Source organism: Anastrepha ludens, chromosome 4, assembly GCF_028408465.1.
Source record: "Anastrepha ludens isolate Willacy chromosome 4, idAnaLude1.1, whole genome shotgun sequence".
NCBI classification, from domain to species: Eukaryota; Metazoa; Arthropoda; class Insecta; order Diptera; family Tephritidae; genus Anastrepha; species Anastrepha ludens.
This window is the reverse complement of record NC_071500.1, coordinates 34158265-34179406: the sequence shown is the minus strand read 5'-3', so window position 1 is coordinate 34179406 and position 21142 is coordinate 34158265. Positions and strand designations below refer to the sequence as shown.

Genomic DNA, 21142 nt, shown 5'->3' with positions numbered 1-21142 from the left:
ATTTTCACTGCGAACACACGGCATTAGATTTTATTTACTTTTTAAAAAGTATTGATGCAATTTGAAAATATATAGGAAGAAGAAGAAAACTTGAGAGTTTTGCGATTTTTTGATTGCATACTAAGTTTTAAAAATTCAGTACTCCGATTACATTGAAGTTGGAAACACCTTTTTTGCTTAATTTTGAAGATAAAAAATTGGTTTAAAAAATTATAGTTTTGATAAAAAAAATATTTGTGAAATCATCATATTTGTTGTGAAGTGTTTGTTATAAACGGTAATTCATTTGTAGGATATTATAATAATTATAAAGTTGGTAAAGTTGAGAAGTATATTCTAAGCGCGAGGTTTCTGTTGTATTTTTAAACATGGAGTCGCGTACCTATCGCTCCATACTAAAGGGTGATTTTTTAAGAGCTATAGGAATTTTTTTCAAAAAAAACACACGAAATGCATAAAATTTTTATTTAAATCGATAGTACAGTCCATATAATTTAATGTTTGAAGATTATTTCATGCAAATGTTGACCGCGGCTGCGCTTCAAATGGTCCATCCGCTTAGTCCAATTTTGGCATACTCTTTCCAATGTTTCGGCCGGTATCTCACATATAAATGCTTTAATGTTGTTTTCCAATGCGTTAATTGAAGCAGGCTTGTCTGAATAGATATGAGCTTTAATATAGACCCACAAAAAATAATCTAAAGTCGTTATATCGCACGATCTGGGTGGTCAATTGACAGGTCACTAACGTGAAATAAAATGTTCACCGAACTCGCCTCTCAACAAGTCCATTGTTACGCGTGCTGTGTGGCATGTGGCATAGTCTTGCTGAAACCACATGTCATGCAAGTCAAGCTCTTACATTTTGGGCAAAACAAAGTTGGATATCATTTCACTATTCACAGTTACGTCACGATTCGCAGCATCTTTGAAGAAGTACGGTCCAATGATACCTCCAGCCTATAAACCGCACCAAACTGTGACCTTTTCTGGATGCATTGGTAACTCTTGCAATTCTTCTGGCTGATCTTCACACCAAAATATACAATTCTGCTTATTTACGTACCCATTGATCCAAAAATGAGCTTCGTCGCTGAACACAATTTTTCGACTTTAAACTTTCTTAACAGAACACGCATATTTATAATAAAATTCAATGATTTGCCAGCATTGTTCGTTTGTAAGACGATTCACGATTAAATTATAGATCAAACTGAAGATGTTTGACAATGAAACAAAACACGAAACGTGCGTCAGCTGTTTAAACCAACTGTTTAAAAAGATAATAGCTAAAAAATCACCCTTTACTTAGTCCTGCCATAAGTTCTGTAACAAGTTAATTCCGTTATAGATATGAAATTATAACATTTTTTAATGAAGTTAGATTTATTTAAACATATAATTACTTAAAAAAAATTTTTAATTTTCATTTCAAATGGTCACCATTTGCTTTTACACAAGCCTTCAAACGATTAGGCCATTCAGCTGTTGCAGCACGCACGGTTTTCATGGATATTGACGACGCTGCTCGAACTAAAGAGTGTTTGAGACACTCCAAATTTCTATGAGGTCAGGCAGGTCTTCTTTTCCAATTCTGACCACAACCTCTAGTCCAATGGATTCAGATCTAGACTTTCAGATGGCCAATCTTCTGCAGCTATGAACCCAAGAATATTGATTTTTAGTCACTGCTGGGTGGTTTTTGCCTTATAGGGTGGAGTGGAATCTTGCTGGAACATCCAACGCTCTCCATTGAACAGAGTACAACTCAACTGCCTCACCACGACTTCTAAAACATCCACTTGGTACACTTTTACCCTGGTCTTAACCTCTTTTTCGCAGAAATAAACAGAAGTAACGCCTTCACAATACACTCTCTACCGAACCATTACGCAGGCTAGATGGTGGCCACGATGAACTCTTCCAGCAACATTTTTTGCGTCTTAAGAAATTTTAGCACCGATTTGGTCGTTTTGCTTATTAAAAACTTCTTCAGTACTGAACAGTTTCTCATCTGTGAAAAGAATATTTTCACGGTCGTTGTTTGCGTGCCACTGAGGAAGCTGCTTGCATCTGCCGAGTCTAATTTTCTTCAAGCGCGTTGTCAAAAGAAGACCTGTTCAGCGATGGAGGACTTTCAAGTGGAGATCATCTGTAATTAGTCTTGAAATGAATTAATTTCCCTGGACTTGATTTTCGACTTTCTAAGGGAATTTCTGCGAATTCTTTGTCGAACGTCTTTTAAGGCTGCACTGGTTCGAACCATGTAAGGACGACCACTTCTGTTTGTGTCTGTCACTTCGGAAATCAGCAAAATTTGCCACAAAGCTGAGTATAATTTATGAGTAGATAATCCATACGAACAAAAACAAAAATTACGAAACATTTTCTCAAGATTTGTTCTCGCCGCAGACTTCGCCGCTGGCAAGACTTAGTATAGTACGTAGGAGGTGGTCAGCTACTGCTTCCAGACTCTCATTATGTTAAGAATTCTATTGAAGCGTACTCGTTTTTGAATATATGTTTTACAACAATATTCATTTTCCAAATTTCGACCAAAAGCGCTTATTTTTTAACTAACAGTCCTCCACACTTTACACTTCCTAGATTGAATAACCCACATTGAAAATCGGGTAAATAAGGCGGGAATAGCATTCGGCTCCTGAAAATCTATGTTCATCGAAAAATGGGGCTCAAGCCAATCTACCAATTTTAACATATGGATACTTGGTTTGGTGCAAAGCTGTTCGGAAGGGCTATACTATCACTAAACTGGAATGGGTGCAAATGACTGCTTATAGTGGCATCACCGAAGCATATAGAAATTGTTGGAGTAATGCTGCTTTGCACTTAATTCCCATCGACTTTCACGATATTTACATCGCTGCTCAAAGTGCAATCAGGTTAAAGGAGGCCGGCCTCTGAAGGTGATCTCCAAAGGGAGGGCAATTAACACCGTATTTCTCTGAACTTAGTACAGATCAACTTCTGTAAGAAGGAGATCAAATAATTTGCGTGTGCAGATAATTTTTCTCTAATCTGAGGGCAAGGACATAGGAAGGGGAATTGCACAACATATTTCTCAAAAATCCTATGATCTCCTTTACAATAGTCGCAGGATGCAGATTTCACGCCATTTAATTACCAAGCTTGTAGATGTGCTTGGAATGGACGATAGGCACTTATGCAAAAAAGCTGGGTTTACGATTTAATCACCATTGGAGAATTTGTGGGCAATTTCAGAGAAGGAAACGATTAAGGCCACTAGCTACTCCTTTCTTTGACCACCTGGGGCAGCCCACCAATCATCTGCATTACGTCAACAGCTCTGGCTGGTTGTATAAATCTTCCCATTGGAGGTCTCATAATGGTATCAAAATGGTGCTCTAGTGTTACTTGGCGAGTGTCCGTGTGGTGCTTAGACCATTTCACCTACCTACTATATTCAATTCACAGCGGTTTTATTATTGCTATAAGATACATTGTATGTTTAGTTTCACTAGAACCGGAGTTCTGCATTTTTGGGAATGAGCCTGGAAGGCTAAAATAATGCAATCCAAAAATCTTAATTTCGATGACTAATATTTACCAAAATAAAAAAAAACTCGGTATAGAATCCGCAAAAAAATAAAAATATCATCGACTGATGCCACACGTGCAGCATTATATCACTAATTATTTTGACCGCCAGCCGTGCTGAAATTGCGTTTCATAACATTGTCCGATTATGTGTGATATTATCAAATCTTATGAAAACCAAAGAGGTGAAGTGAGTTATCTTGTGACTATTTCGCGAAAGAAAAACAATTTTTTTTTAGTATTAAATAACAATCTTCATTGACCGTTGACGAAACATCCTGACTCAAACGTGAAGAAGTAGTCCACTTGACAAAGGAAAATACAGTACAAATCAGCACACGCTTGCAAAAAACTTACCCCTAGAATCAAATATATCTTTCTCCGAGGAAAATAAATAAAAAATGTGTATGCACCAGCTATATATTGCGGTCCGTTTTTTTATTGTGATATGCACACCCCAAAAACGTTTTGAAAGGTTTGCATACATTACCGTCCACTGTAACTTTGAACTAAGCTTAGTTTTAATCCGAACTAAATGAAAGAGAAACAATTTTGCACGCAGATACGAAAACATAGCCAAACATGGCTACGTTCAATGTTGATACGTAACTGAATAGCAAAGTAGTACACACGCGCCCATATGAGACCTGGCTAGTAGAATAACGGAGCCTATTTCTAGGAGGATTGCTGTTAAGCACAAGAACCACAAATGCCGGAGTGCTGGTGAGCGCGAACCTACACCCGTCAGTTGGCATTAATGACAATAACCACACGGAGAGGATGTTATCGAAAAATGGAATATGCAAGCGTTGGAGCAAAAAGCATAGAAGAATTACATAAAACAACTGTTAGAGTAGGAAAACAAAAACAAAAAACGAATATTTTTTGTTTTTGGTTTGCAATGCACCAAAGAGAAAAAAAGTTCAACGCTTACATGGATGGTGAACAATGTGAACACAGAGCGGAAGGAGCTTGAAAAAACGAAAAGAAAAAATTTGCATGCTTGCAATAACAACAACAATAAATGAACGCAATTGAAAGAGGGAAGTATTTTCCTTACCAAAAATTAAAACACAAGCGCATACGTGTACGTATAAAAAGATAATGGCAAACATTTTATTTTTCGCTGGTATTTCGCAATGTTGTTTCGTTTTTTGTTTTTATGCATTCGCAGGAATTACACTCTCGCTACACATTTTTTGCACAGCTGCGCCAAGTTGGCGTGTTGTTTTCCATGCTTGTTTTCGTTGTAGTTTTCCTTTTATTTTGCCCCACTATGTGTGCAAAAGCATTTGAGATTCTTGGCACATTTTCCCATTTTCTTACTTTTAATGTCACATTCACAATTCGTGCGTCTATATGAAATAATTTCTTGTGTTGGCTATGTAGTGAGAGTGCGGAAGTTGGCGATGAAATGAGCGAATTTAAGCCCAAATAGAAGCTGGCTGCAAGAAATACCAAATAAAATTATAATGTATAACAGTCAAGTGACATTTGGCATTGATTATGCCAGCCGTAAAGATGCGTGTGCGAAAAACCAACAGAAAAATCCCACTCCAGTGTGAAGCAGATTGAATATTAAGAAAAATTCACCATTTAGGCAGCGCACAGTGCGGCCGATTCCCAAAAAGCTGGCCAAAAGTCGAAAAAAAAAGTTTCTAGATAGAGTTTTTTTGTCTTTGGGTTGGCTACAGTAATGCCTTGAGTAGTGAAAATCGTTCATAGCAACGTCCTGTACCCTAAGTATCCTCTGTATTTTCAGTCGCAACGTGGCCTTCGTTTGAGCATCGTATTACTGTCGATGAATAGTGAAAGTTGTACACATTTGAAAGATTTTGTAATGGAGTAAATTGAACAAAACCAAATGGAATCATCTTCGGAAGGTTAGTAAAATACGAGAAATCTTTAGTACATATCAATACCTCGACACAAAATTTTTAGCTGCAGCAATACGTAGATACATTTTTTGCAATTTTTTTTATAAAATTTGAGTTTTCAAACTGTATAATAATACGACGCCGTCATATGCTGCTTTGAAACTTATTAAAGGTTACTCAAAAAAGTAATGGTTACTGAATAAAACAAGATTCAGCTGCTACCACTTGCTACCTTGGCTTTTATGCTATTTTTTGTGTTACATGCATCTTGATTATGTTCTAGAATATACGCTATTTCACGTGAGGGGGTGGCCAATAGGGGTGGAAGGGGGTGGATTTTCAAAATTTTAAGATCAAATTCGTAATCAGCGACCCCGACAACCCCCGAGTAAGAAATTTTGAATCAATTACAGTAGGTTCTGTTTTTATGCGGCTTTTTTTTATGCGGTTTTGAAATAGTGCGGTTTTTTTTTAAATTACAAAATGCATGTCGACCTATCGGGAATTGTACATATAAACAAGATTCTAAACCAGCTAAGCAAAAACTCATCACAGATTACATCAGAAATGCTAACCCTACAAGTATGGAACCGCCTGCATAACTATCTAGATCAGACGTGTACATTTCCTAAAGTGACGAAAGTGATTTTACGCCAAATCCTAAACGAACGCGCAACATGTGGGTATTGTCTGATTCTATTTCTGACTTAAATTTATTTTTCGATTCTGACGTTTCTTAAATAAAGATATAATTTTCAAAAATACAATATTTTGTTTATGCGATTTTATTTAATTATTTCAGATTCATGCGGTCTATGGAACGTATCTATAGTTATAATATGGGACTAGTGCCCTTTTTTATGCGATTTTATTACATTATTTCAGATTTATGAGGTTTTAGCATTTGAAACGTATCTATAGTTTTACTATAGAACTAGTAGCTTTTTTTATGCTGTTTTTTTTTTATGCTGTTTCTTGCGGAACGTATCTACCGCATAAAAACAGAACCTACTGTACTTAATTTTTTGAGTTTTGGCCAGCTTTTCGGGAATCGGCCGCACTGTGCAGCGGTGGCAGAAATGTAATTTACTTTGTTGCTCCATTTTTCTATTTCTGCCCGGCAAAAAAAAAAGGAATATAAGTTTGTAAGCATTTTTTTTAATTAGAGCAGTGTTTTGTAACTCAGTATTTACATATAAAACGTAATAGCCATTAATAACAGACATATTCATATGAAACGTTCAATTGCTGTCATATAAATAAGTTTGTGACATCCCAAAGTTAATTGCATATGCATGACGCCTTTTGATTTATATTTTCGAGATTCCAAAAACTGTTTGTACCCAAATCATAAATTCTTCTTCTTAATTGGTTGAGTAAACATCTAAGTAATTTTCACCGAAATCACAAAACTCGTAATCGTTTCTTCTTCGTGCGTGCCGACACCAAGTGAAATCAAGCCCACTGCTTTGTCTTCATTTGCCACCGCCGCAGGTGCCTCATTAAGCAATGCTACTGCATATGCATTCATTCGTAGAGATGCGCTTTGGTTGAGTCGTCTTTCGCTTCCATCAGTGTGTGAGCTCAAAATAATAAGTTGTTCAAGCATTTTACTTTGATAAGAATTGAAAGGAGACGCTCGTCCGTCGTAGTGAGAAGCAATGGCCTTTGGTGTTACATGACATTTGATATTAGATGGCGTTGATGTTAGCCTTTGTTCTCAAAAGAACATCAATCTGACGGGCTGAGAGGCCGCATATATCAAAAGCACGCTCTCTAAATATGGTCCTTTAAATATTTGTCGTCATCGTCATCATTATTACGTACTGTGCCACGATCTGAACTATTTTTTGTGCTGACCGTGATATTTTATTTAATCCAACTCTAAGCTTATTAAGAAATTGTGCACTTAGAGGGTTGTAATTGTTGAGATGGCAACTCTTAAATAGTCAACGTGTATTCTAGTTATTATAAATTCTTTTTTGTTAAGCTTTTCTTATTTACCTATATATGCACAATATTGAATAAACGTTTTACTTACTCCGCTTTTATATCTTGAAGAAGAAAGACGCATTTAAACAGGTTATGGGCCCAGGGCCTTTCGATTTTGCGCTTTTGAAGAAAAAAATTTTTGTGAGGTAAGGACTCAAGATGAGTGTACCTAGTCTTCAAATCGACAAATTAGATGACAGAAACTATGATTCCTGGGAAGTGCAGATGAGGAGTGTGCTCATCCATGGAGGCTACTGGAAGATGGTGTCTGGGAAGTTGACCCATGAGAATGCAGAGGACAAATTGAAGTTTGAAGCCGACGATGAAAAAGCGCTAGCAACAATTTTTTTATGTGTTAAGTCGCCGCAATTGGCACATGTAAAGAAGTGCAAATCTTCTAGAGATGCGTGGGTGAAACTGCAGGAGGTGCATCATCCGAAAGGGCCGTTGCAAAAGGTTTCGCTTTACAAGAGACTGCTGAATTTGACCATGGCGCAAGATGGCAATGTGGTGCAACATATTAATGATTTCACAGAAATTTCAGAAAAGCTGGCTGAAACGGGTATAGAAATTCAGGAGGAGTTGCTTTCCATTATGCTTTTATCCAGTTTGCCCAAAGAATTCGAGAACTTCGTGGTGGCTATTGAAACAAGGGACTCCCTACCCAATTTCACCATTTTGAAGCAGAAAGTTCTGGAAGAAGGCAAAAGGAGAAATGAGAACAACGAGAGCGAAGTAGCAACAGGTGAGCATGCGTTTACAGCGAAAAACGTGAAAAAGAAAAAGTTCGGCAACAACTTCAAAAAGGAGCGAAAAGAATTCAAAGGAAATTGCTTCGTTTGTGGTGAGAAGGGGCATTATGCAAATCAGTGTGAGAAGAAACAGAACAATAAGAACAAAGGACTAGCGATGCTGAGTGCTGCTGAAGTCAAAAGTTGGAAAGAGACAGCATGGTATATCGACAGTGGCGCGACATCACATATGTGTAACGACCGCCGCATGTTCACGCGTTTGGATAAACACGACGCGCAGATTGCACTTGCTGGAGACAACTATATAAAAGCAATAGGCAAAGGAGATATTGTGATTCGTCGTGGAATCGAAATGAAAGATGTGTTGTATTCACCAGAACTGCAAGCAAATTTTATTTCCGTAAGCAAAGCTGTAGAGAAAGGGTATACAGTGATATTCGACTCGAGCAAAGCCACAATAAACGACAGATCAGGCGAAGTACTTTTACAAGCCGATAGAGAAGATAGCCTTTTTGTGTTAAGAAATAGCGCAGAAAAAGCATTTGCAGCATGCAATAGTGACATAGCATGGCATAACCGAATGGGACACCTAAACTTCAAAAGTTTGCGGGAGCTAAGCCGTCGAAATATAGTGCGCGATATGCAAGTAAACAGTCGTGGCGATACAGGAAAGTGCAGAACTTGCATGCTAAGCAAAATTCATGTACTACCGTTTCCTGATGAGCCTAGTACAAAAACAAAGGATTTGCTACAACTTGTACACTCAGATGTGTGTGGACCCTTCCGAACTAATTCAGTAGGTGGCTCAAAATATTTCGTTACCTTCATTGATGACTTATCACGACGTATTTTTGTGTACTTCATGAAAGCAAAGAATGAAGTTTTTAAATATTTCAAGATATTTAAAGCACAAGTGGAACTTCAAACTGGACATAAAATCAAGGCGATCAGGTCTGACAACGGTCGCGAGTACGTCAATGCAGAATTCGACGCATATCTTCAAACATACGGTATAACAAGGCAGTTGACAGTGGCATATACTCCGCAGCAAAATGGAGTGGCGGAACGCGCAAATCGCACACTGGTCGAGATGGCGCGATCGATGATGGTGCATGCTGGTGTTATTCAATGTTTGTGGGCTGAAGCTATAAATACGGCAGCATATATCAGGAATAGATGCACATCAAATAAGCTGGGAGACAAAACTCCGTACGAAGTGTGGTGGAACAAAAAGCCCACTGTAAAGCACTTTCGCACGTTTGGTTCTATTGCAGTTGCATTAGACAAGTCACATAAGAAGTCCAAATTCGAGGCCAAAGGTAGGCAGTACATTATGGTTGGTTACTCAACAACAGCAAAAGCTTATCGCTTATATGATAAAAAGAGTCATAAAGTTATTGAGCACCGAGACGTTTTGTTTGACGAAACTGCTTTTAATAAATGTTTTGATGGTGACAAACCTGAAGAAGGGGTAGATTTAGTGCTACTGAATTGGGAGAAAGAGATAGACACTTTGCAGCAAAGTAAGCATGAAGATGCTTATGATACACCAAACAGTGACATCGATAGCGATTCAAGCGCGCATCAGATGAGCGAAGAGCAAGCAGAGAGAGAAGTGAAAATCGAACAAGGCAGACCCAAACTTCCGCGCACGTGCAAGGTAAGCAGACCGAAAGATCAATTCAACGAATTATACAGCATGGTAGGAGAAGGGGTACCGCAAACCATTGAAGAAGCGCTAACTTCTAAAAATAGTAGAAAATGGGAAAAAGCAATGGAAGACGAATATTTCGCGCTTAAGAAAAACAATACCTGGTCAGTGACAGATTTGCCAGCTGATGGCACAGCCATTCCATGTAAATGGGTGTTTGCATTAAAGAAAGACGAACACGGCAACATTGTGCGCTACAAAGCACGTCTTGTGGCGAAAGGTTGTAATCAGCGTTATGGAATTGATTACAAAGAAGTATTCTCACCGGTTGCAAGATATTCTACTATTCGACTTATGTTGGCATTAGCAGTGCAACATGAAATGCATCTTCATCAAATAGATGTGAATTCAGCATATTTAAACAGTGAGCTTCAAGACACGATCTACATGCAGCAACCGCAACATTTCGTCGAGGGCGAGTCATCGCAGAAAGTTTTGAAACTCCATAAGGCCATATATGGGTTAAAGCAAAGTGGCAAAGAGTGGAATAGCAAGCTTGATGGTGTGTTAACGCGCATTGGTTTTACTGCATGCGAAAATGAGCCCTGCTTATACAAGGCAAATTTCAACGAGCAGCTTACGTTGGTGCTGGTGTATGTTGATGACCTGATCATAGGGTGCAGAGACAAGGCAGTGGTGATTAAAATAAAACTACAACTGGCAGAACTATTCGAGGTAAGCGATAAAGGTATGTTACAACACTTTTTGGGAATTGAGTTTAGTCGCGATGGAGAAACAGGCGAGATGACTATTTGTCAAGCACAGTACATACGTGAAATGTTGTCACAGTATGGTATGAAAAATTGTAAAGCTGTATCGGTTCCATTAGAGAAGGGATATCAAGTCGATTGTGCAGATGATTGCGAGAAGGCAAATCAAACGGATTATCAGTCCCTTATTGGTGCTCTTATGTATCTGGCCATTACAACGCGTCCTGATATACTGCATTCAGTGTCAAAAATGGCGCAGCGTAATTGTAACCCTCATGTAGAGCATTTTTGCAAACTGAAACATATTCTTAAGTATTTGGCTGGCACTGTAGAAATGAGAATGAAATTCCGTGCAGGCGAGCAGTCCATAAAAGGGTTTGTGGATGCTGACTGGGGAGGTGATGTGTTGGACCGGAAGTCGTATACTGGGTTCATGTTTTTCTACGGCGATTGTCCAATATCTTGGGAGTCGAGAAAGCAACATACGGTTGCACTCAGCAGCACAGAGGCAGAATATATGGCTGCATCAGATGCAACAAAAGAGGCTATATATATGAGGCGATTGTTGGTTGAACTTGGAATTGGTCAAAACGAGCCTGTAGAGCTGTATATCGATAACCAAGGCGCTATGAAATTGGCGCAAAATCCTGTTTATCATAAACATAGCAAACATATTGACATCAAATTCCATCACATTCGCGAAGCCGTACAGAGGAAGGAAGTTGAGCTGAGATATTGTCCTACAGACGAAATGCTGGCTGATATTTTAACGAAGAATTTAGCCAGGAACAAACATTATAATTTCATGAAATTAATGAATTTTGAATAATTTTTGTAAAACAGTATCCACGTTGAGGAGGAGTGTTGAGATGGCAACTCTTAAATAGTCAACGTGTATTCTAGTTATTATAAATTATTTTTTGTTAAGCTTTTCTTATTTACCTATATATGCACAATATTGAATAAACGTTTTACTTACTCCGCTTTTATATCTTGAAGAAGAAAGACGCATTTAAACAGTAATGTCTCAAACTTTGCACGGTAAGGGCTACAAAATCTTCCAAAAGTCAAATTTTTTTAAGCAAAAAAAAGGGTTGACCTAAATCATTTCGTATGATTAACATGAAACAAGCGCCAAAATACCTGCATAACTTAATTTTTTTATTAAAAATCGTTTAATCCTCTAAAAGCAATATTGCTGTATATTATCAAAGTTCCTCATTCTTTGCGATTACCAGTTATTGTTGCTGCCTTCACGATTTCGCATCCCTGTGCAACAAATATCAAATCATTTTTATTGAATTAAATGACGAACTGCGGTCACCGCAGCCAAGTGGGTTGGTGCGTGATTACCATTCGGAAGTGCACAGGTTCCAAATTCTGGTACGAGACATCAAAAAATTGTTTTCAAATTGCGGTCGAGACTCGGCAGACAGTGGAAATCTCTGACAAATGTTCATAAAAAACTATTTGCCATTCAAAGGAGGTGTAAAACTAGAGGCACCCCCAATTGTGGGACTGTGAAATAGGAAGAGAAGAGAATAATAAAGAGGTGCCTATTGTGCTACCGTTACTTTGCTCTCAGCAATTTTGACAACATCAGCTGATTTTCGTGATGTCACCCTAGTCCAATTGGTGACCCAATTACCAGTTTTGTGACTTAATTTTCCTTTTTTTGTGTTTTTTGTTGCTGAGTGAACAAGGAGCGGGAAGAAAAATGATTGCCATGGATGGCATTTATTTAGGTGTAAAAAGGAGGGAGGAGAGGAAGACGAAAAAAATCTTTCAATTTGGATGCTAGACTTGTTTAAAGGCGATAATTTTTTGTTTTTTATATCATTACAAGCAGATTTTTTGTGAAAATCATTCCAATGCCATTGGACAGATTATTTTGGTACTATACGAGTATTTATTACCATAAATTCTGTGATAAATTTTACAATTCGTACGGCGAGAAGTAATTCACAGAAACAAGTTCCGTTATTTTTGCTTTTGTTCGTATGCATTGAACTATACTGAAAAAACTTAATATTTTGAAAATGTTTTTTTTACCGCAAAATCAATCGTTTTTCCCAAACGTCTGAAGTGGCAGACAGAAAAGGAGGTGGTCGTCCTCTTTGGATCGAGCAGCGAAGTCAATATCCATGGAAACCGTGCAGCCTGCAATAGCTGAATAGCCTAATCGTTTGAATTCTTGTGTAAAAGCAAATGGTGACCATTTCGAGTGAAAATTTAATTTCTTATGTATTTATATGCTTAAATAAAACTAAGTTCATTAAAAAAGTATTATAATATCATATCTTAATCGGATTTAACTTGTAACAGAATTTATGGCAGGACTAAGTATATTACAGAAACGCCATTTCCATTCCTTGAACTTTAACGACCAACCCGAAAACCATTCCGAAAAGGAATAGTTTGATAGCCCGTTCGTTAGCTTCGTTAGCTTTAAATAACGTGCAAAATTTATTTCCAGTAGGTAATTGTAATGAACCTCAAACCTCTTCTAGATCTACTTCAACGAGTATTCCTTCTTTTGGCAGACCGCAGGCTCACCGCCCTCCCCTCTTTTTTTATACAAGATTTACTACATTTTCTAAGAAGAGCTTCCATACAGGGGGCCAACCGTTTATAGTGGTAATAATAAAAGTTGTGAGAAAAAAGTTATTTTTTTACTTTTATTTTATTTGGGAAAATAGTATTGTTGGCTTTTATTTTTCAGTCAAAAAAAAATAAAGTATGGCACCAATGGATTCGTCTTGACTTCAAGAGTATACAATTGGTGATTGGGGCCATTATAACGCAACAAACGAGACACAAATTCGCTGCGTATGCCGATTTTTTAATGAAGATTCATCAAGTTAGTTTTTGTCAGTTTTGAACTTTTGTTCTTTTAAAGGGTAGTGCCTTTTTGTGAAATTTCGTTTAAATACAAACTTCTTTTAAATCAAACTTATGACGAAAACAGAAATTTTCTATCTAATTCAGTTTTTTTCTATAGAAGACCACACGAGATCGATTATTAGGAACTGTTCAAAAGATATGAGATTTATTGGAAAACTGGATATCGGGGATCCTTATGCGTTAAAGAATATGCATTTACCCCAACGCATTGGTATCTGCAATTTGCAATTCACACGGAACGAAATCAAAACTTGCTTGCTCACTCCGGAAAACGCAGTACTAATTTTCATAAAATTGAGTTATCGTATTTCAAATTGTTCAACAAGAACTCAGCACTTGTTCAAAGTATTTTGAAAAGTCGGTGAAAGATAAAATGTACTTCTTTGTACAAATAATAATCGGTCAGCATCAAAATGGTTTTGTCTGTGAGCGTTCTGCGGTTAGCAACCTGGTTGAATTCTCCTAAGTAATTGCGAAACTTCCAGCCAATTTATTTTCTTGAGAATAGCAAAGAAACCCTCGTACGAGCGATTGTCTGGATTTCGGGTACTTCAGCCGAACTCCTCACATGAATCAGTGCACAGAACAAGTATATTGACCCGACTTTCAAGAGAGGATACTCGTGCAGTAGGCAGAAATCCATTACCACGTCGGAGGTAGGCTCCCACCTGGAGCTGGGTATCGATCCTGGGTCACTCAAGCTTCTGAAGTGGAAGTACGGGTGCCGTCCTCACCTACATCTGGTGCGAATTCATTTTCGAGTCTAAGATAAGGCGAAGGGCAAGGCGATATTTCGTTAAGGGGGGAAGTCCATGTAAAATTTTCAAAAAATCGATTTTTTTTCTTTCAAAAGCATTGTATCTTAAGAATATACTGTGAAATTTTCATGCCGAAACTCCTAATATTATAGCTTCTATAGCTAGTAGAGAACGGTCCGCGCGCTCCTGTACCTCTTTAAGCGCATATATCTCGAAACTGTATTTTTATAAACTGCTCGGGTTGTAACTCAAAAAGTTATCGACCGATTTGTTTGAAGTTTGGTGAGGCCTTTCTGTACATAACTATCGGAAGAATAAACCTAAAATTTCAGATATTTCGCGTTGATAAATTACTTTGACTTTTTTTTTTTAAAAGCTTATTTTGTAATTAATTTTATGCTTGTTTTTTTTAATTTTATCGGTTCAACCTTTCCGTTAATATGTTATAAAAAAAATCAATTAAATTTTTTTGTTTCAGATCGATAGATTAAGAGTAATAAATAGAGCAGTTTGGGACCTCGCGCCATAGGCAGCCGACAAAAAATAGTCCTGAGTCGCCATTTTGGAAAAAAAATAAAAAGTTTTTTTTTTTGTACTCTTGAAAGGTTAAGTAAAGTTAATTATGTTAAGGCTTCACAATAATATAATGATTTTATCAACTTTAAAAATATGTTTAAAAAATGACCGACTTTGAGGCTTCTACATGGACTTTCCCCCTCAATGGAAATTAATTTAAACAATCTATCCGAATAGAGAAACAGGAGCCAATTTTCATTTAATATCAGTAAATGTTTCTACATGGCCTTCGCTAAAGTTCTAAATTCTATTGCCTTTACTTATATCATTTTTATGATATAATGCATACAGTTCGTAAGCCAGGCAATATTATAGAAAACATTTATTTTAACTACCCCTCCCGCCCTTCTTATTGTTATTTATTTACACCACCATCGTATATAAATATGAAAATAAATGCGCGTAAAATAACTTATATGTCGTAAAAGAAATAACGTAATTTATCAGCATTCACACACACATACACGCGCACGCTATCACACACCTACGTTTGCTTCCGCAAATCCTTAACGTAACTCTCTTTATGTTCTAGGTTTCGTGGATACGGCATCGCGACATACACATACTTACCGTTGGTGCGTACACATACACATCAGACCAGCGCTTCCAGGCGACACATCACCACGACACCGATGATTGGACGTTGCAAATAAAATGGGCACAGAAGCGTGATGCAGGAATGTATGAATGCCAAATATCCACCCAACCGGTGCGCAGCTATTTTGTGCGGCTCAACGTTGTGGGTGAGTACAGAACAAATGGGGAGCTAGTGCATAATTTTAGTCTTTTTATTTTCCAAACACACTCATTTCCATTAATACTCATTGTAAGTAAGGAAGTAATAAATAAAGTGCGTTATCATACCCACCCACATCTGATCTGTCATTCCATAAACTCCTTAAAAAACTCAAACACACTATCCCAGCAGCTATCAAAAACTAGTTTAATTTGACCAAGTTTGTATTTATTTGGCATTCATTTCATTTCATCGCTACTTTTACTTCCTTTTGTGCATAAATTACACTCTTAAAATTCTTTTTTGTATTTCTCGCGTTCACAGTACTCACTCAAGCCATGCAAGTGCGCTAAAGTACTGCGCTAATATATAAAAATATATATGTACATGTGTAAGTGTTTTGGTATTTTTGTCTCTTTTTTATGTGTCATACGCGCGCACGCTTTTGTGTCATTGCCGGTCAACCAAATAACACGCCCACATCTTACCAAATAAACCAACGCCGGTCATTCATTCCTACTGCTTCACAATTTGCGCCGCATCCTGTTGTGACTTCGTTCGTCCACTACTTACTTTGTATGTTTATGTGCGTGTGTCTGCTTATAAACGCACAGTGCCAACAGCGACTATCCTTGGCGGGCCTGACCTTCATGTCGACAAAGGCAGCACCATAAATCTTACATGCACTGTGAAATTCAGCCCCGAGCCGCCGGCCTACATTTTCTGGTATCATCATGATGAGGTAATTAAAATTTACTGTTAAATATTGTGCGAACGCTTTGCTCGAATTTTTATACACAATTTCTATCCATACATACATACGCTTAAGCATATACTCGTACTACAATGATGTAAAAGCAGTACGTGTGATTGTTATTGTTGAACTTATGCTGGTCATGGCTTGGATATATTAAGTTTTGTGATATTTTTGGTTAAGTATTGCCACAATTAGACTAAATGAAGTGAACGCTTTCAAGAAATCCTTACGAAAAGACATTACAACATTTTCCTTAAAGGCGGGCGAAATATTTTCTCCTCTTTGTTTCAGCGACAGAAGTGTTCTGCTGCCACTTCTGAACGAAAAAGTCCAGGGAAGCTTAGCTCTAAAATGGATTTTGCGCCTCCTCATTTTTAATTTTAGTTATTAATCCCCAATCAATTTTCCTTTATTCTGCTAAATTGTTCGATAGAAAATGTACTTATGTATTGTAATTTTTAGGTGCGAGGAATTCATTTATGACGTTTATTTTACCCAAACTCTCCGCTAGAGAGCATAGCTTCAGTTACGATTGCAGTTTTTCACATTGCCAGTTGAGTCCCAGGGCCCACTTGTTTTTGGTTATTCCATTGCATCATAAAGATCACAAAATTCCAGTTCATTAAATAGTAGCAGACACAAAATGGTATTTTCAGATTTTAGATGTACCATGGAAAAAACAACAACAACAACAGAGAACATTTTTTTTACCATCTAACTTCTCAAATGGCTTTCTGTAAGTTTAGAAAGATTTTATTCTGCCATGACTTCCATATGAATCTTAAAGTTCGCTTCGTGTTCTTATATGGCATGAAATGTTGGACATTCACAATCGCTCACAAGACTCTTCGAAATGTGAATTTTTAGGCAAATTTTGAAAATTCCATGGACCGATGCGGTGTCTACCTTTTATTATTTTTTATATTTTTGGTCGGGACAACTAGCAAGTGCAGTACTCATTCTCGCACACTATTAAGCCCATTGTACTACACTTGGATTCCCTTTTAATTCTCTTTAAATCTAACCGATCTCCGAAGAAATCTGAGTAGGAGCCTAGGTGGTCGCTTCTTAACACATCAGTGCCAAAGACCACAAACTTGATTCGAGCGAAGACGGAGCAGACGCATAGAAAGTGGTCCGCCGTCTCATCCTTCTCTCCACATGCTGGGCAGAGTACACTGTCTGAGAGGTTTCTACCTTAGAGGTTCTACGAGAGGTGCGAGACCGTGAATTTTTACAAAATTTATTTTATTTTTTTGGTGGGTGAGGTAGGCTTCAAACTACCTACAGCGACCGTCATCTACTGCGTCGGTGGGTGTGGCCACTAATACGATTCCTCTTCTCCTTGGGCGGAAACCCTCTTCCCGGAACTACTTTCTATATTACATCGGTAGGGCCAATAATGTTATACATCATAAAGGACCAATTCTATTTACCCACGTCTGCGTCCACCATATTTGTAGCCAGCTTTCATGTTAGAGTCTCGTCTTCTTATGTATCCATCTGTGCGACTTCCCTTTGTTGCACTATGTCAAGGTCTACCTTTTTTTTCGTAGTCCGTTCTCGATGTATTTCTTTACCGCGTTCCAGCTGTCCTCGCGCTCAAGCATTTCGCCGATTATGTTGGTCGGCGCGATGTCGCCAATTTGCTTCCTAAGAGCACCTCTTTCCGCGAGCCCCGCCTGTCACAACTAAAAAACGTGTGTCCAGCGTCATCGCTCGGCGGTTCGCCGTATATGCGCTTGGGATGCACTTGGGATGACCTTGCTCATGCAGTATAGGTATCTACGGAAGTGTTCGTCTTCCGAGAGGAACTGAGTTAAGAAGTAGCTTGCTTCCCTGAAGTTCCTTTGGACCCATTTGTCAATTGATGGAATAAGTTTCGCCCTCCATCTGCTACTCGGTTCAATGTCCCATCGGCTTTGCCACTGCAGCATGGTTTGGCATCTCCGTTCTGAGAAACTAATGATGACGTGTTGCTTCTGGGAGTCTCACGAATCCATTCGTTCCTGGACTATGAGGTGGACGGGATCACAAAGACTGCATCGCCAGTGACAGTACGGTAAGCTGAGACCACTCCGAATGCAATACAGCTTATCTTGAGAAATACCAAATACCACATGTTACAATTAATTCTGGAAGGAAAAATTGAAGTGAAACGAAGTGTTGGCCAGAGCAGTTATCATGGTTACAAAATATAAGTATTGGACGGGCATATGCATAAGTTAATGTCTTTTAAACAATGCGGTTGAGGAACAGAAAGATACAAAATATTGTATGATCGCCACATACCTATTCGTAAAAGAATAGGCAAATTCTTCAATAGGTGAACCTTTCTAGTCTCTAACGAAAGTAACTCTTAAACACATTTCACACGTTTTGTCTGTTCGTATGCTGCAGCTGCCTAGTTGAAAATTGTGAAAAAAAATTGACGTATGGCCCCATTTGCAAAAATAATATACCTTCTGATGGGGTGACTAATTTTGCGCCACCTTGTATTATTATGTGAATACTCGGCCGCCGTGGCCGAATGAGTTTGTGCGTGACTACCATTCAGAATTCAGAGGTTCTCTCTCTCGGTCGGTTCGAATCTCGGTGAAAGATTAAAATTAAGAAAACATTTTTCTTTAAAGCGGTCGCCCCTCGGCAGGCAATGGCAAACCTCCGAGTGTATTTCTGTCATGAAAAAGCCCCTCATAAAAAATATCTACCGTTCAAAGTCGGCTTGAAACTGTAGTCTCCTCCATTTGTAGAACAACATCAAGACACACACCCCAAATAGGTGGAGGAGCTCGGCCAAACACCCAAAAAGGGTGTACGTGCTAATTACATATGTATATAAAGCGATTTCCAGTAAGAGGTGTTATTTTGATATCAAAGAAAAATGCTATTTTTTAATATTATATAAATAACCGGATGTTTATTTCATTATAAAGAGGAAGGTATACCGTTAATAGTGTAAACTAACATCAGGCAAATGACCACCACGACCACGCTTACAGGACAATATCCTTTTCATGAAATTTGCCATAAACGAATTGCAAAGTGGCTGCCCTAAGTCCTCAATAGCCTTACGAATTCCATCTTTGAGGTCTTGAATCGACCCTGGGTCCAAAGAAAAAAGTCACAAGGTGTTAAATCACAAGATCTCGGTGGCCAATTGTGATCACCTCTTCGAGAGATAACACGGTCCGGAAACTTTTCTCGTAAAATACCAATGGTTTCGTCGCTTGTGTGGCACGTAGCGCCGTATTGTTGAAAATAAACGTTGTCCAGATCAATACCCCCCAATTCCGGCCATAAAAAATCGTTAATTATCTCTCGATAGCGCAATCCATTCATTCATAACACCTGTTATGGGAAAACCTTTACATATGCTCGATTGCTCCAAATAAACGCTACCTTATGCCGCCACGAAGCATAATATTAAGTGAATCTTCTTTTGAGGGTGTTGAAAAATTCAAGTATTTGGGCGCCCTAATCACAAACGACAATCGCGCTAAAGAATGCATTCAGAATCGAATAATTCCTGCAAAAAAAAACATGCTTTGACCAAATACATCTAAGAGTATTTAAATAAAAGATATTATCATATTTAGAACTCGTGTGACTCGGAAGAGCGGTCCATGACCGCACCCGAAAAAGAATCTCTTAGAGTATGTGAGCGAAAGATTCTCAGGAGGATATATGGACTCAGGCTTAACAAAATAGGTGATTGATTACATAATCAACCAACAAAGAGTACATTGTCAAATTCATCCAAAGCGTAAAGGCTAATAGAAAGCACGCCTGCCCAAAAACTATTAATGCAGGACAAACCAATGATAACGAGAAGTAAAGGTCGCCCGCGTGGGCAATCAATGGACTGCATAGAAGAAGACCTACGAACGCTCGAAGTAACCAAGTGGAAATATCTAGCAAGAGATAGGGAGGCCTGGATGAGTATTGCAGAGAAGGGTAAAACTAACCCCGAATTGTAATGCTAATTGGTGATGGTGATGATAGTGAAATATAATGAGTAGAATTCCTTGTGAAACATTTTACTACTAAACTTTTTCTTATTATTATTGGGTTGGGGAATAAGTTCGTAGCATTTTTACAGAAGACTTTCATTTAAACAAAAATCAATAATTATATCAATAAGTTCATCAGTTATATATTCGCTGCTGCTGTTTACAATCTCTTCCCACCTCTCGACCAATTTGTTGATGCCGTTCCGCCAAACATCGCCTGGTCTGGTGTCAAAGAAGTTGTTGAGACAGTTTTTAAGGACCTCTTTGTAAACGAAGCTAAAGCCCTTCAGATGGTAATCGGTCGGTGGAAGATCCGGAAAATACGGCGGATGCTGAATGACCTCCCATTTGAGCTTTTGAAGTGCGGCTTTGACGACTTGTGCACCATGAGACCTGGCGTTGTCGTGAAGGAGTATGGTTTGACTATGTCGATGGGGTCTTTTTAGTCGAATAGCGTCATTCACGCGATGTAACTGGGCAATGAAGAGCTCTTTGTTAACTGAGGCATTCTTTTCGAGCATTTCCCAATGCACCATGCCCTTCCAGTCGCACCAAACACACATTATGACCTTCTTTGGATGAAGATCCGGCTTCACTTTTGCCTTAGGCGTATATCTTGGAGCCACCCACTCCTTTCTTTTCTTCATATTGATATATAGGCATCATTTCTCATTTCCCGTGACGATTCGAGCAATAGATGGCGGGTGAGATGCTAAAAAGCAATTTGAAGGAGACTTTTTTTGTTTCTTTCCGAATTTCCCATTGGATGAAGGTG

The 21142-nt window shown here is 38.3% G+C and overlaps 1 protein-coding gene across 1 annotated transcript in view; it reads left to right on the top strand.

Annotated features, from left to right (window-relative positions):
- Positions 1 to 21142, top strand: part of LOC128861579 (kin of IRRE-like protein 3) — a 51345-nt gene that overhangs the window by 8147 nt on the left and 22056 nt on the right. The window contains exons 2-3 of the mRNA XM_054099820.1: positions 15394 to 15604; positions 16212 to 16339. Of these exons, the coding sequence (XP_053955795.1) occupies positions 15394 to 15604; positions 16212 to 16339 (339 nt within the window). The remainder of the gene's footprint in view (positions 1 to 15393; positions 15605 to 16211; positions 16340 to 21142) is intronic.